The sequence below is a fragment of the Pseudophryne corroboree genome, chromosome 1, assembly GCF_028390025.1.
Source record: "Pseudophryne corroboree isolate aPseCor3 chromosome 1, aPseCor3.hap2, whole genome shotgun sequence".
Lineage (NCBI taxonomy): Eukaryota > Metazoa > Chordata > Amphibia > Anura > Myobatrachidae > Pseudophryne > Pseudophryne corroboree.
In genome coordinates, this window is record NC_086444.1 from 1,117,391,415 (window position 1) to 1,117,408,301 (window position 16,887).

Below are 16,887 nucleotides of genomic sequence, written 5' to 3' on the forward strand. Positions count from 1 at the left end.
GGCGCTGCAATGGCAACTCGCCCCCATCACCAGTAATTTGACTGAGCCTTATAAATTCAAGATTTTATTACTGTTTTATGTTCAACTTTAAATGATCCCCATATGGGGAATGTCATTATTTCTCGTGTGATTTTTGTGGGCTGTAACTAGTGCTAAGAAAGTGAGAGAAGTCTATACTAGAAAAGAGAGATCTCTTCCTTCCGAGGAAGTAACATGACAGTAGTACAGTACAGAGGTTACTTAGGGACAGACCAGACACAACCCTGCCTGAGTCGGGCCTGCTTGCTATCGCATGTAGTAAATTTGGTCTGACAGCTATTATGTCTCCACTCACGCGGCCATAACAAGCGAGCCTTTTTTATCACTTCTAATCAGTGCTATCTTCATAAAAATGGCCGCCGGCATAGAGCCTGTGTGACGGTTTTAAGGACATGTTCAGATAATATTAAAAAAAATTAGACTTCTCGCAAAACAGGAGCGCTCCGATGTGAATTCATTCGTTTCCTTTCCATATGATTGGCTAAGAAGTTACCATGGAAATAAGTGACGCTCTGCATTCTACCGCCCATGGTTGCCTTGGGTACACGCATGCGCAGTAAGGGGCTGCACAGGCTACAGTATGAAGGTAAGGAGGCCGGAAAGTTGGGGTACCCTCTGCTCACTGTGATAGCAGCTGACCCTATCAGTCACCATGGTTACTGCCTGTCATAGTGGGAGACCTGTGCCCTGGTGCAGATTACATAATACTGAGGGAAGCAATACATGGAGGTACACTAGCTCCATAATATCATCACATGTTGTTCTAGCTGGGGTAACGGGGGCTACAGCATCTGTTTTTATAGACTGTGGAGTTCATCTCCCTTATTATCTTCTTCGTCTATATGTTTCTCCTGTATTAGTGCACATATCATGATATTTCCATGCACTTACTCTCACTGTGGTGGTGGTGGTCAGGCATGTCTGTAACCATACTGTGTGATGTATCCATAGATTGCTTAATATCATTATTATTATATGTATGTATGTATATATATATATATATATATATATATATATATATATACACACACACACAACACAGTATGTGTAGTGTCAGTTGTCTAAGGGAGCATAGGCACCAAAATGGCGCTGCAGCGATATAGGGGAGAGGGGAGGCACACGCGGTCGCGGGCCAAACTGGGGAAAGGGAGGGACGGGGGCAGGTATACCCGTCCTCCCCGTCACACCTAGGAGAGCAGGGCTGCCAGTAGGCTAGCAGGGGGAGGAAAGAGCCATGAGGGGGTTAAAAGGCTGAGGTAGAGGGGGGAGGCTGCATTCCAGGCTAGAGCTGCAAACAGATATGACCCAACCACCCCTTTTGTGAATGTATAAATTCTATTTAATGCCTGTCAGCATTTTGTGTGTTTTAAAAAAAATAAAAGAAATAAAGAACACTGAAAAAAAAATGGGACGTTTATGGATGCATTGGTGGTCAAGAATTTTGTAGGGTAACAAGGTTTGTAAAGATACAGTCGGTTTGGGTAACCGGGTTGGAAAGAGGTTGTGTAATGTCTATGCATTTTGTCTTTTGTCACAGTTGGTACGGAGATATATGTAGCAGGGCAGGCGGGAAGAAGTGGTGCGCAAGGCAGGTGGAGCAGGGGAGCCAGCTGAGGTTGCAGATTCACCGTCGGCGAGGTGCCGCACGCCAGGCTCCAGCTGTCGGCGGCGGGCCGTCGGCTGCGCACCAGGCCAGAGTGATCTGTGGGGGCTGGCTCCATAGCGGGGGCGTTGCTGAGGGCCTACGGCGTAGGTATGTGGCACGCCCCGTCATAAATCAAGGAGGAGCATGGCTCCATAGCGGGGGCGTTGCTGAGGGCCTACGGCGTAGGTATGTGGCACGCCCCGTCATAAATCAATGATAGGCATTGATAGGGTTTTGTGCCTTGCCCACCGTTCTCTGTCCCTACCCTGTAAAATGTAAATAAGGTAATGTTTAATAAAACTGTGGCCAATGATTAAATCCCAGATCTTGTCTCCGAGTATGATTTCAGTAGAGGAGATATTGGGGTTGGTTTAGCAGGGACGCAGCAGGCCACCCTCTCTCCCTTATGTTTCCAGCCATGGTATGACAAAATAATTGTAAAGCGCAACGGAATATGCTGCGCTATATAAGAAACTGTTCATAAATAAACAAAATAATGTTACTGTTTGCATATTATTTTTACATCAAGGAGACTCTGGCAAATAGCAATGACCGTGCATCAGTGTTATGCATATACATGATTGCCAGTTTGCATTGTTGGTACATTTGGTTGTGATCTCCTGATCGAAGCTTGTAACGTTTGTGTTTCTCAGCGGGTGTTTTCTTTGACGGATAAGGCATTGCTTGGACATCCCATCCAGTTTGTCTGGCAGAAGACGTTAGGAAATTACATTGTGGTCACAGGGTAAGCAAGTCATTGTCATACTATGTTTAATAATAATAAAAAATAAATGTTTTCTACTTTTCACTCCTCCCAATTGTTTATGATGAGGTTCAGGGCCGGATTAAAGTTGGTTGGGGCCCAGGGCAACGTAGGTTGTGGGGTCCTCCACCAGTAATGTTGCTGGCAAAGCCCTCCCCCCCCCTCCCCTCTCTCACACACACACACACACACACACACACACACACACACACACACACTTACTTGCCTGGCTGCAGAGACAAGTACAACACCCAGTGTCCGGCGGCACCGCACTACAGTGGAGGAGATCTAAATAAAACTACAGCTCCCAGCATCCCTTGCTTCCGACAGCAAGGGCTGCTGGGAGCTGTAGTTTTCTTTAGAGATGATCCACCGTGTAGTGCTGTGCCGCCGGACACCGCCGCTACCTCAAGACACCGGCGCTAACCCCCTGTTCAGACGGCGCTGTCTCCGAATCAGCAGGGAGCGGCGCCGCCAGAGCACATTCTGTATTGTGGGATCGTTAAGCGACCCCACAAGACTGTGCATGGAGGAGCTCCTCGGCAGCCGCTGTTATTTAACAGCTGAGCTGCCGGAAGGGAGACTCCTCTGAAGCAGTGTGTGGGGGCCCCTGATCTGTGGGGGCAAATGTGTTCTGTCTCATTTTGTACCTTGATTTTAATTTTCTTGTCTATTTCCATTGCAGCAGGTTACATTGGTTTCCACAGGGAAAATATTGGGGTGTAGAGTGGATCTTGATCCAGAGGCACCAACAACCTAAAGCTTTAGCTGTCCCAGGATGCATTGGGGCCTCCTCTATAACCCCGCCTCCAGGCACTGAGAGCTCAGTTTTCGAGTTGGTGTCTGCAGCAGCAGCTCACCTAACAGGAGGGCAGCACTGGACAGCCCTGAAAAGCTTTTCTGAAAGATTTCCTATCTCTCAGAGTAACATTCAGCGCTGCAGCTCCATCACCTCCCAAGAGACGTCGCATACTCCCGCGGCCTGGTGGTTCCTGGGTACTTGTGGCAGAGAAGTAACGGCTTAGGCATAGAGTCACAGACCGCTCTCCTGTTCGCGTGGCTGATACGGAGAGGAGGTAAGAGAGTCCCCCAGACGGGGCCCGCCATTAAATCGAGTTCCGTCCGCAACCTAGGGAGAGGGGTCGCGGAACTGGTGTGGACACTGTCACTGGGCAGGGACCCCACTAGACCACCAGGTCAATAGAGCACAGGTCGGGTGTACTAACACCTCATTTAATAAGGCTCAGGGTGCCTGGTGTGGAAGTCCAGCATAGGGGAGGCGGCGCTTGACCTGTAACCCCTCCCCCGGCCCAGGGGGCGCCATCTCCACACAGATTTCCCACCCTGGAGCTGCCTCACACTCTCCCTCACTCCCTAACTGAGACGCTGGGCGCCATCTTCTGAGCATAGCCGCCTGTACACAGCGCTGATACTTTACAAACACTTAAGTATCCTACATGTCTTGATACAGACAGCGTTAGTTGTACCTTATAGAATATATTGGGGGTAACTCTGACCTGATCGCTCGCTGCAGTTCATCGCAGCACAGCGATCAGGTCAGAACTGTTGCCTAGCGATCGCCTCTGCCTGACAGGCAGAGGTGGTCGCTGGGCGGGAGGGGGCGGCACGGCGGCGTTTGGACGCTGTTTTGTGGGTGCAGTGGCCGGATTGTGTGGAGAGAGGTGGGCCACTGCGACCCGGGCAGCGACAAGTAACTCCCGGCCAGCCGCAGGAGATGTGCTGGCTGGAAGTTACTCTTCAAGTACAAAAGCATCGCCGCTGTCCGATGCTTTTATACTTGTACGGGGGGGGGGGGAAGGGGGCGGCCTGACATGCGGGGCGGACTAGCCCTGTGCTGGGCGTCCCCCCGCATGTCAGTGTAAGTGATCGTAGCTGTGCTAAATTTAGCACAGCTACGATCAGGTCGGAATGACCCCCATTGTATGAGTATTCTGATATATCCTCCGGTCACTGACCGCGCTGTGATATATACATATATATACTAGTCCAGTGCAGCTTTATTGTGATAATAATTTCTGCATTGCCTGTGACTGTGTGCCTGTATCTGCTGTGAGGTTTCACTCTCAGTGTTTCCCAGATACTGTCACTATATTCTGTACCCTGGGCTAGCTGTGTTTGGGTCTTATAATATCATATTACACAGTATTTCTCTTACGTCCTAGAGGATGCTGGGGACTCCGTAAGGACCATGGGGATAGACGGGCTCCGCAGGAGACATGGGCACTTTAAGAAAGACTTTAGATCTGGGTGTGCACTGGCTCCTCCCTCTATGCCCCTCCTCCAGACCTCAGTTAACTACTGTGCCCAGAGGAGACTGGAAGCTTTTCAGGGAGCTCTCCTGAGCTTTCTGACAGAAAGTATATTTGTTAGGTTTTTTATTTTCAGGGAGGCTGCTGGCAACAGACTCCCTGCATCGAGGGACTGAGGGGAGGGAAGCAGACCTACTTCTGTGAGTTTCAAGGCTCTGCTTCTTAGGCTACTGGACACCATTAGCTCCAGAGGGAGTCAGAACACAGGTCTCACCCTGGAGTTCATCCCGGAGCCGCGCCGCCTTCCTCCTCACAGGGCCGGAAGATAGAAGCCGGGTGAGTATGAGAAGAAAAGAAGACTTCAGAGGCGGCAGAAGACTTCATAATCTTCACTGAGGTAACGCACAGCGGTGAAGCTGTGCGCCATTGCTCCCATACACCTCACACACGGCAGTCACTGTAAGGGTGCAGGGCGCAGGGGGGGCGCCCAGGGCAGCATATAAACCTCTTTTCTGGCAAAAATAGTATTTCTCTATCGTCCTAGTGGATGCTGGGGTTCCTGAAAGGACCATGGGGAATAGCGGCTCCGCAGGAGACAGGGCACAAAAAGTAAAGCTTTACGATCAGGTGGTGTGTACTGGCTCCTCCCCCTATGACCCTCCTCCAAGCCTCAGTTAGATTTTTGTGCCCGGCCGAGAAGGGTGCAATCTAGGTGGCTCTCCTAAAGAGCTGCTTAGAAAAGTTTAGCTTAGGTTTTTTATTTTACAGTGAGTCCTGCTGGCAACAGGATCACTGCAACGAGGGACTTAGGGGAGAAGAAGTGAACTCACCTGCGTGCAGGATGGATTGGCTTCTTGGCTACTGGACATCAGCTCCAGAGGGACGATCACAGGTACAGCCTGGATGGTCACCGGAGCCTTGCCGCCGGCCCCCTTGCAGATGCTGAAGTAAGAAGAGGTCCAGAATCGGCGGCAGAAGACTCCTCAGTCTTCTAAAGGTAGCGCACAGCACTGCAGCTGTGCGCCATTTTCCTCTCAGCACACTTCACACGGCAGTCACTGAGGGTGCAGGGCGCTGGGAGGGGGGCGCCCTGGGAGGCAAATGAAAACCTATTTTGGCTAAAAATACCTCACATATAGCCTCCGGAGGCTATATGGAGATATTTAACCCCTGCCAGAATCCGTTAAGAGCGGGAGACGAGGCCGCCGAAAAAGGGGCGGGGCCTATCTCCTCAGCACACAGCGCCATTTTCCCTCACAGAAAGGCTGGAGGGAAGGCTCCCAGGCTCTCCCCTGCACTGCACTACAGAAACAGGGTTAAAACAGAGAGGGGGGGCACTAATTTGGCGTTAGAAATATATAATAAAGATGCTATAAGGGAAAACACTTATATAAGGTTGTCCCTATATAATTATAGCGTTTTTGGTGTGTGCTGGCAAACTCTCCCTCTGTCTCTCCAAAGGGCTAGTGGGTCCTGTCCTCTATCAGAGCATTCCCTGTGTGTGTGCTGTGTGTCGGTACGTGTGTGTCGACATGTATGAGGACGATGTTGGTGAGGAGGCGGAGCAATTGCCTGTAATGGTGATGTCACTCTCTAGGGAGTCGACACCGGAATGGATGGCTTATTTAGGGAATTACGTGATAATGTCAACACGCTGCAAGGTCGGTTGACGACATGAGACGGCCGACAAACAATTAGTACCGGTCCAGACGTCTCAAAAACACCGTCAGGGGTTTTAAAACGCCCGTTTACTTTAGTCGGTCGACACAGACACAGACAGGGACACTGAATCCAGTGTCGACGGTGAATAAACAAACGTATTCCTTATTAGGGCCACACGTTAAAGGCAATGAAGGAGGTGTTACATATTTCTGATACTACAAGTACCACAAAAGAGGGTATTATGTGGGATGTGAAAAAACTACCGTAGTTTTTCCTGAATCAGATAAATTAAATAAAGTGTGTGATGATGCGTGGGTTCCCCCCGATAGAAAATTAGGGGCGGTATACCCTTTCCCGCCAGAAGTTAGGGCGCGTTGGGAAACACCCCTTAGGGTGGCTAAGGCGCTCACACGCTTATCAAAACAAGTGGCGGTACCGTCTATAGATAGGGCCGTCCTCAAGGACCAGCTGACAGGAGGCTGGAAAATATCATAAAAAGTATATACACACATACTGGTGTTATACTGCGACCAGCGATCGCCTCAGCCTGGATGTGCAGAGCTGGGGTGGCTTGGTCGGATTCCCTGACTAAAAATATTGATACCCTTGACAGGGACAGTATTTTATTGACTATAGAGCATTTAAAGGATGCATTTCTATATATGCGAGATGCACAGAGGGATATTTGCACTCTGGCATCAAGAGTAAATGCGATGTCCATATCTGCCAGAAGATGTTATGGACACGACAGTGGTCAGGTGATGCAGATTCCAAACGGCACAAAGGTGTATTGCCGTATAAAGGAAGAGGAGTTATTTGGGGTCGGTCCATCGGACCTGGTGGCCACGGCAACTGCTGGAAAATCCACCGTTTTTACCCTAAGTCACATCTCTGCAGAAAAAGACACCGTCTTTTCAGCCTCAGTCCTTTCGTCCCTATAAGATCATATCTGCCCAGGGATAGAGGAAAGGGAAGAAGACTGCAGCAGGCAGCCCATTCCCAGGAACAGAAGCGTTCCACCGCTTCTGACAAGTTCTCAGCATGGCGCTGAGACCGTACAGGACCCCTGGATCCTACAAGTAGTATCCCAGGGGTACAGATTGGAATGTCGAGACGTTTCCCCTTCGCAGGCTCCTGAAGTCTGCTTTACCAAGGTCTCCCTCCGACAAGGAGGCAGTATGGGAAAAAATTCACAAGCTGTATTCCCAGCAGGTGATAATTAAATTACCTCTCCTACTACAAGAAAAGGGGTATTATTCCACACTATATTGTGTTACTGAAGCCAGAAGGCTAGGTGAGACTTATTCTAAAAATTTTTTGAACACTTACAAAGGTTCAAATCAAGATGGAGTCACTCAGAGCAGTGATAACGAACCAGGAAGAAGGGGACTATATAGTGTCCCGGGACATCAGGGATGCTTACCTCTATGTCCCAAATTTGCCCTTCTCACTAAGGGTACCTCAGGTTCGTGGTGCAGAACTGTCACTATCAGTTTCAGACGCTGCCGTTTGGATTGTCCACGGCACCCCGGGTCTTTACCAAGGTAATGGCCGAAATGATGATTCTTCTTCGAAGAAAAGGCGTCTTAATTATCCCTTACTTGGACGATCTCCTGATAAGGGCATAGTCCAGGGAACAGTTGGAGGTCGGAGTAGCACTATCTCGGATACTGCTACAACAGCACGGGTGGATTCTAAATATTCCAAAATCGCAGCTGATCCCGACGACACGTCTGCTGTGCCTAGGGATGATTCTGGACACAGTCCAGAAAAAGGTGTTTCTCCCGGAAGAGAAAGCCAGGGAGTTATCCGAGCTAGTCAGGAACCTCCTAAAAACAGTGCATCATTGCACAAGGGTCCTGGTAAAAATGGTGGCTTCCTACGAAGCAATTCCATTCGGCAGATTTCACGCAAGAACTTTTCAGTGGGATCTGCTGGACAAATGGTCCGGATCGCATCTTCAGATGCATCAGCGGATAACCCTATATCCAAGGACAAGGGTGTCTCTCCTGTGGTGGTTATAGAGTGCTCATCTTCTAGAGGGCCGCAGATTCGGCATTCAGGATTGGATGCTGGTGACCACGGAGCCCAGCCCGAGAGGCTGGGGAGCAGTCACACAAGGAAAAAATTTCCAGGGAGTGTGATCAAGTCTGGAGACTTTTCTCCACATAAATATACTGGAGCTAAGGGTAAATTTATAATGCTCTAAGCTTAGCAAGACCTCTGCTTCAAGGTCAGCCGGTATTGATCCAGTGGGAAAAACATCACGGCAGTCGCCCACGTAAACAGACAGGGCGACACAAGAAGCAGGAGGGCAATGGCAAAAACTGCAAGGACTTTTCGCTGGGCGGAAAATCATGTGATAGCACTGTCAGCAGTGTTTCATCCCGGGAATGGAAACTGGGAAGCAGACTTCCTCAGCAGGCACGACCTCCACCCGGGAGAGTGGAAACTTCATCGGGAAGTTTTTTCCACATGATTGTAAACCGTTGGGAAATACCAAAGGTGGACATGATCGCGTCCCGTCTGAACAAAAAACGGGACAGGTATTGCGCCAGGTCAAGAGACCCTCAGGCAATAGCTGTGGACGTTCTGGTAACACCGTGGGTGTACCAGTCGGTGTATGTGTTCCCTCCTCTGCTTCTCATACCTAAGGTGCTGAGAATTATAAGACGTAGAGGAGTAAGAACTATACTCATGGCTCCGGATTGGCCAAGAAGGACTTGGTACCCGGAACTTCAAGAGATGCTTACAGAGGTCTTATGGCCTCTGCTGCTAAGAAGGGATTTGCTTCAGCAAGTACCATGTCTGTTCCAAGACTTACCGCAGCTGCGTTTGTCGGCATGGCGGTGGAACGCCGGATCCTAAGGGAAAAAGGCATTCCGGAAGAGGTCATTCCTACCCTGGTCAAAGCCAGAAAGGAGGTGACCGCACAACATTATCACCACATGTGGCGAAAATATGTTGCGTGGTGTGAGGCCAGGATGGCCCCACAAAGAAATTTCAACTCAGTCGTTTCCTGCATTTCCTGCAAACAGGAGTGTCTATGGGCCGCAAATTGGGGTCCATTAAGGTTCAAATTTCGGCCCTGTCGATTTTCTTCCAGAAAGAATTGGCTTCAGTTCCTGAAGTCCAGAAGTTTGTCAAGGGAGTATTGCATATACAACCCCCTTTTGTGCCTCCAGTGGCACTGTGGGATCTCAACGTAGTTCTGGGATTCCTCAAATCACATTGGTTTAAAACCAGTCAAATCTGTGGATTTGAAGCATCTCACATGAAAAGTGACCATGCTCTTGGCCCTGGCCTGGACCAGGCGAGTGTCAAATTGGTGGTTTTTTTCTCAAAAAAGCCCATATCTGTTTGTCCATTCGGACAGGGCAGAGCTGCGGACTCGTCCCCAGTTCTCTCCCTAAGGTGGTGTCAGTGTTTCACCTGAACCAGCTTATTGTGGTGCCTTGCACCTACTAGGGACTTGGAGGACTCCAAGTTGCTAGATGTTGTCAGGGCCCTGAAAATATGTTCCAGGACGGCTGGAGTCAGGAAAACTGACTTGCTGTTATCCTGTATGCACCCAACAAACTGGGTGCTCTTGCTTCTAAGCAGACTATTGCTAGTTGGATGTGTAATACAATTCAGCTTGCACATTCTGTGGCAGGCCTGCCACAGCCAAAATATGTAAATGCCCATTCCACAAGGAAGGTGGGCTCATCTTGGGCGGCTGCCCGAGGGGTCTCGGCTTTACAACTTTGCCGAGCGGTTATTTAGTCAGGGGCAAACACGTTTGTAAAATCCTACAAATTTGATACCCTGGCTAAGGAGGACCTGGAGTTCTCTCATTCGGTGCTGCAGAGTCATCCGCACTCTCCCGCCCGTTTGGGAGCTTTGGTATTATCCCCATGGTCCTTTCAGGAACCCCAGCATCCACTAGGACGATAGAGAAAATAAGAATTTACTTACCGATAATTCTATTTCTCGGAGTCCGTAGTGGATGCTGGGCGCCCATCCCAAGTGCGGATTGTCTGCAATACTTGTACATAGTTACAAAAATCGGGTTATTATTGTTGTGAGCCATCTTTTCAGAGGCTCCGCTGTTATCATACTGTTAACTGGGTTCAGATCACAGGTTGTACAGTGTGATTGGTGTGGCTGGTATGAGTCTTACCCGGGATTCAAAATCCTTCCTTATTGTGTACGCTCGTCCGGGCACAGTACCTAACTGAGGCTTGGAGGAGGGTCATAGGGGGAGGAGCCAGTACACACCACCTGATCGTAAAGCTTTACTTTTTGTGCCCTGTCTCCTGCGGAGCCGCTATTCCCCATGGTCCTTTCAGGAACCCCAGCATCCACTACGGACTCCGAGAAATAGAATTATCGGTAAGTAAATTCTTATTATATACAGCTGGCCACTGTGTATGTATGTATGTATATATATATATATATATATATATATATAAAAGAGCCCCCGCCAGTTTTCAGTATATTTCAGCGGGACAGAAGCCCGCCGCCGAGGGGGCGGGACTTCTCCCTCAGCACTCACCAGCGCCATTTTCTCCACAGCACAGCGCTGAGAGGAAGCTCCCCGGACTCTCCCCTGCTTAATCCACGGTGAAGGAGGGTTTTGAAGAAGAGGGGGGGCACATAATTGGCGCATTTATAAATTACAAACAGCGCTACTGGGTAAACATATAATTATATAGTATTTTTTCCTGGGTCATATAGCGCTGGGGTGTGTGCTGGCATACTCTCTCTCTGTCTCTCCAAAGGGCCTTGTGGGGGAACTGTCTTCAGATAAGAGGATTCCCTGAGTGTGTGGTGTGTCGGTACGCGTGTGTCGACATGTCTGAGGTAGAAGGCTTTCAGGAGGAGGAGGAGGTAAAAATGAATGAGGTGACTCCGTCGACAACGCCGACACCTGACTGGATGGATATGTGGAATGTTTTAAGTGCTAATGTAAATTTATTGCACAAAAGATTAGACAAAGCTGAAACTAGGGTACAGCCAGGGACTCAACCCATGCCTGCCCCTATGTCGCATGGACCTTCGGGGTCTCAAAAGCGCCCACTATCCCAAATTGTTGACACAGATACCGACACGGATTCTGACTCCAGTGTCGACTACGATGATGCAAAGTGCAGCCAAAATTGGCTAAATGTATTCGATATATGATTATTGCAATAAAAGATGTTTTGCATATCACAGAGGAACCCCCTGTCGCTGACACGAGGGTACACATGTATAATGGAAAGAAACCTGAGGTAACTTTTCCCCCCTCACATGAGTTGAACGAATTATGTGAAAAGGCTTGGGAATCTCCAGACAAAAAACTGCAGATTCCCAAAAGGATTCTTATGGCGTATCCTTTCCCGCCAACGGACAGGATACGGTGGGAATCCTCCCCTAGGGTGGATAAAGCATTGACACGCTTATCCAAAAAGGTAGCGCTACCATCCCAAGATACGGCTACCCTCAGAGATCCTGCGGACCGCAAGCAGGAGGTTACCTTGAAGTCCATTTACACACATTCTGGTACCTTACTCAGACCGGCGATTGCGTCGGCCTGGGTTTGTAGCGCGGTAGCAGCATGGACAGATACCTTATCAGCGGAAATTAAGACCCTAGATAAGGATACCATTTTGTTGACTCTAGGGCATATAAAAGATGCTGTCCTATATATGAGAGATGCTCAAAGAGACATTAGTCTACTGGGTTCTAGAATCAACGCTATGTTGATTTCTGCTAGACGAGTCCTATGGACCCGGCAATGGACAGGTGATGCCGACTCAAAGAGGCATATGGAGGTATTACTTTACAAGGGTGAGGAATTGTTTGGAGAAGGTCTCTCGGACCTGGTCTCCACAGCTACAGCTGGTAAATCAAATTTTTTGCCTTATATTCCCTCACAGCCTAAGAAAGCGCCACATTATCAAATGCAGTCCTTTCGATCACAAAGAAACAAGAAAGTACGAGGTGCGTCCTTTCTTGCCAGAGGTAAGGGCAGAGGAAAAAAGCTGCACAACACAGCTAGTTCCCAGGAACAGAAGTCCTCCCCGGCCTCTACAAAATCCACTGCATGACGCTGGGGCTCCGCTAAAGGAGTCCGCCCCAGTGGGGGCACTTCTTCGAGTTTTCAGCCACATCTGGGTCCACTCGCAGGTGGATCCCTGGGCAATAGAAATTGTTTCTCAGGGTTACAAGCTGGAATTCGAAGAGGTGCCTCCTCGCCGGTTTTTCATATTGGCCCTACCATCTTCTCCCCAGGTAAGGGAGATAGTGTTAAATGCAATTCACAAATTGTATCTTCAACAGGTGGTGGTCAAGGTTCCCCTGCTTCAGCAAGTAAGGGGATATTACTCGACCCTGTTTGTAGTCCCGAAACCGGACGGTTCGGTCAGACCCATATTAAATTTAAAATCCCTGAACCTATACTTGAAAAGGTTCAAGTTCAAGATGGAATCGCTAAGAGCGGTCATCGCCAGCCTGGAAGGGGGGGATTTTATGGTATCTCTGGACATAAAGGATGCATACTTTCATGTTCCCATTTATCCACCTCATCAGGCGTACCTAATTTCTCTGACGTCCTAGTGGATGCTGGGGACTCCGTCAGGACCATGGGGATTAGCGACTCCGCAGGAGACAGGGCACAAAAATAAAGCTTTAGGATCAGGTGGTGTGCACTGGCTCCTCCCCCTATGACCCTGATAAAGCTAAATATTTATCGTATATATAACCCTTTATGAGGTCTAAGAACACTGTACGCTGTTTACTTAAGGAGTACCGTAAGGGTACGCAAGTTGCGTAACGATCGCTCAGCCGTAGGCGAGACGCTCAAGCGTCACGTTCGCTCACGGCCCAGAGATCACAGACAAGCACGCTATTGGCTATGACTAACGTAATGATTCGCTATGGCGTAGCGGACGCTCGAGACCACGAGGAGATCACCAGCGGCGCAGACGCTCACAACGCTAAACCTTTATATCTATACCCTTAACAATGAAATACACAGTAAACCTTAATGTAGAGACAAAGTGTAAGTGCAACCTTGTGTAACCTGATTAACTACAAAGCTGTTTGAGCGTCACCGACGCTCAGAGAACTCTTAACACTATGAGAAAATACACAGATACTTGTTTAGGGTCCAAAGCCTATTAAATGTATTATAACTAATATACTTGTAAAAAGGAATCACAGTACAAATGATACACTACAATATAACAGAGACTTCCTAACCAAATAACTACACTATAAATACAATACAATACAATCTAATCAAGGGAAAATACGAGAGAAAGAGTAGAGATAGAGAGAGAGAGATAGAGATGAGAGAAATGGCTCACAGTAAGACAATATGATCACGGAGAAAAACTTACGCACAAGGGGAAACGATCGCATGCGCCTGGACATCCAGCACCCGATTTTCAGCAATGAGAACCGTTGAAGAGTGAGAGCTGGATGTGGTCGGCCTGCCTATTTATGCCCCACACACAATGCAATCTAATGGTCCCTACAATCTGATCGTCCATTGGACACAGGAATTCGGCTTCGCATCATAACAAAAGGTCATAGGTTGATTCATACAGGTGGGCTGTGACGATTTCAAACAGCTCAGGTGGGTGGGACACTGGGTTTCCCACCGCATACCTGAGTAAGAGTAAATAATAGTAATGGACATAAACTTCTTATGTCCATAACTATTCGCACGAGCGATTAATACGCTCCAAACCAACACCGGAATATTGCTATTTAAATACTCTTCCGATGGGTACCAAACACTACTGTATTACTCCTGTCTGACCCTTCGTATCAAACAAAGAGGGATTCCTCTGTTCATAAACATTCTATATTAACCAAACTTTCAGAATCTATCAAAGGGACCATGATCTACAAAATACATTATTACTGAAAATATGTAACGATTGAGTCGCACGCTACAACCACATAAACTCTACCGTAAATACGCATACCATGCGCCTGCGGGTGCCCGCGACTGTGAGTATGCGCACGTACGGGAGAGCGTACGCATGCGCAGCACGGACCTGTGTGTGGTGCAAATATGGTAGTGTGCATAGAGATATTTTTCTGACTTTGACAGTCCACCCTTTGGCAGTCAATAATAACTGCCACTTCCTGAAAACATTTCAAAAGGAGAAAAATATATGTCAGGGGTTAATTCATTTCCATGGTTGGGTGAGGGAGGAGAGAGGAGTAGGTGTGAAGAGGGTATGACCTAGTGTGATAGCAGAAGCATGTGTGTATGAGTCCATGTTTGGGGGGGTCATGTATCATCGTGCCGTACGTGTTGTAAATCAAGCTTCGAGGTATTGCGAAGTATACATTTGAATTCCTTCTTATCCTGTGGTACAGGTCTGTGGATGGGCTGTCAAACTTTACCGAGCTCTTTTCGGATTTTGAACAAAATGGGGAGCACATTTTAGTTGATGATACATGAATGGGGGAATATGTGATTGCCGATATCTGTGCCTGTATTCCCTATACTATGTGTGTTATTACCTGAGGGTTGTAGAGATGAAGATGAAGAACACTTATGGAAAATGCAATGATATTCTATGTCAGGTAAATGTACATCTGTCGTCGAAGTTTTGTTCGGTATCAGTTGAAAGTCGTCTTCTTTGCGCTGTTTTGCTCATTAAGCGTGAGCAATAAGCTTTGTCAATGCCATTAGATTTACAAAAAATGTTGGGCTAGCGTAATTTTAAGAATTCTAGGGAAACTGGGGATCCATGGCAAAGTTCATCAAGTGTCCATATCTCAAGTGGTCAAAACTTCGTCTTTGGTCTATCCGTTGTCTGTATAGCGTCTCATCAACTTCCTCGTCCAAGGGGGTCTTGTTATCTTGGAGAAAAACCAGAAAAACAGGTGAAAGAAACGGACCGTAGAAATCGCATTTTCATCACATCATTGTTTCTATCATTGGGTCGTAAATCAAATCCAGGTTAATTACAGTTTCCTCACTCCTCAAACTCATCACTCTTGTACTTTGTTTGCACCTCATTAAAGCCTGCCCGCATCTAAATATCAATCCAATAGATATAACAACACCTAAAATACATAGGAGAAACTTTCCAACATCCATTATGACTCCTTGAGCCCAGTCTCCTAAACCAGAGAACCAATTTCGCGGGTTCAACCATGACACCCAACCAGTCAGCTCATTACCTACAGCCGCAAGAGTGAGATTGTGTTTTCGGCGAAATTCCCATTTTAATTGGAGAATATCATCCATCTTTTGGTCTATGACCTCTACCGGATCCTCGGTGCTATTTGTGATATACGTGCAACACTTTATGCCGTACTGTGTTGCCAATGTAACACAATATCCGCCTGTCACTGCTGTGAGGTAATTAAGAACCATTCTATGTTGTACCAGTTCTGTTTTATAAGCTTGAAGTTCTCTTCCAGTGTATCTAAACGTGTCATCATACATTTCAGTGATATTATCTAACAAATTGGCGAGTGCGGAAATGTATCTATAATTTATCACTCCTCGAGCGGTGCGAGTGAAATCTAACGCCACCAGAACCTGAATCCCGGTGGATTCATGGATCAGATCAGAGGCCGGATGCTCTAACCTTTCTGACAGTTGTCTTTTAACTCGGTGCTCGTAATGAGTGTGAGTATAAGGAGCTTGGGCACCACGGTGTATGTCTTTCATTTTGTCATGTGTTACAGTCATCACTTCAGGCAATACTCTTCCAATATAACACAATCCTTCAGAGTTTGGGGCAAGCCACTTGTACGCCTTTCTCCCGCATATGAAATATGCATCATCGGGGAGAACATATGGGACGGAGAAAGACATTACCATATTACACACCTTCCAGGTGAAATCTCCTAGCCCTAATTCTTCCATCTGCTTAATGCACGTATCAGGTTGTACGATATGTGCACAGTATCCTGGTGATACTTCTCCAACTCTAGTAATCCTATTTCCTAAGGTGTATCTATACCGGAAAGATTTTCCTCTACTGGCTATGTGGCGTACAAGCTCTGTATCTGTAGGCATTCTATCTGCTCTATGTGAAAAGGTCATGGTGTGGTTACTCCATGACACTTCCCAATTTCCCGGCTTTCTGGGATTGGAGATGTTGAAACATAATAGGGACCTATCCACGTGGTATTGGTGGAGCTTCAAACTAGGAGGGCTGGAGATATTAAACCTCCGGTCCACCGGTCTCCCACCATTTAACTCAAGTACCTCCCCTATCGTTAAAGGAAATGGTACTAGCCCTGATTTGCTATGACCCTGAGGTACTTGAGAGCATACCCAACAATCTGTTTTGTTTAATACGTTACCCACTAAGGAGTGATAGTCACTCAATGGATGCCGGTCCATATGGTATTAAAACTGGATTGGCATTTCTTTATGCACCCATCCTCAATGACATTGTTACAGAGCCTACAGATACAGTTTTCTTCAGCTAACAATCCGTCACAATTTCTTCTATGATCAATGCTATCGGATCGTTTTCTGATACTCGCCTTTGCTTGTT

The 16,887-nt window shown here is 47.7% G+C and overlaps 1 protein-coding gene across 1 annotated transcript in view; it reads left to right on the forward strand.

Annotated features, from left to right (window-relative positions):
* Nucleotides 1–494: 494 nt before the first annotated feature.
* WDR19 (WD repeat domain 19) overlaps nt 495–16,887 on the forward strand; it is a 237,992-nt gene continuing 221,599 nt past the window's right edge. Inside the window, exons 1-2 of the mRNA XM_063957071.1 lie at nt 495–625; nt 2,338–2,429. Of these exons, the coding sequence (XP_063813141.1) occupies nt 620–625; nt 2,338–2,429 (98 nt within the window). The 5' untranslated portion in view covers nt 495–619. The remainder of the gene's footprint in view (nt 626–2,337; nt 2,430–16,887) is intronic.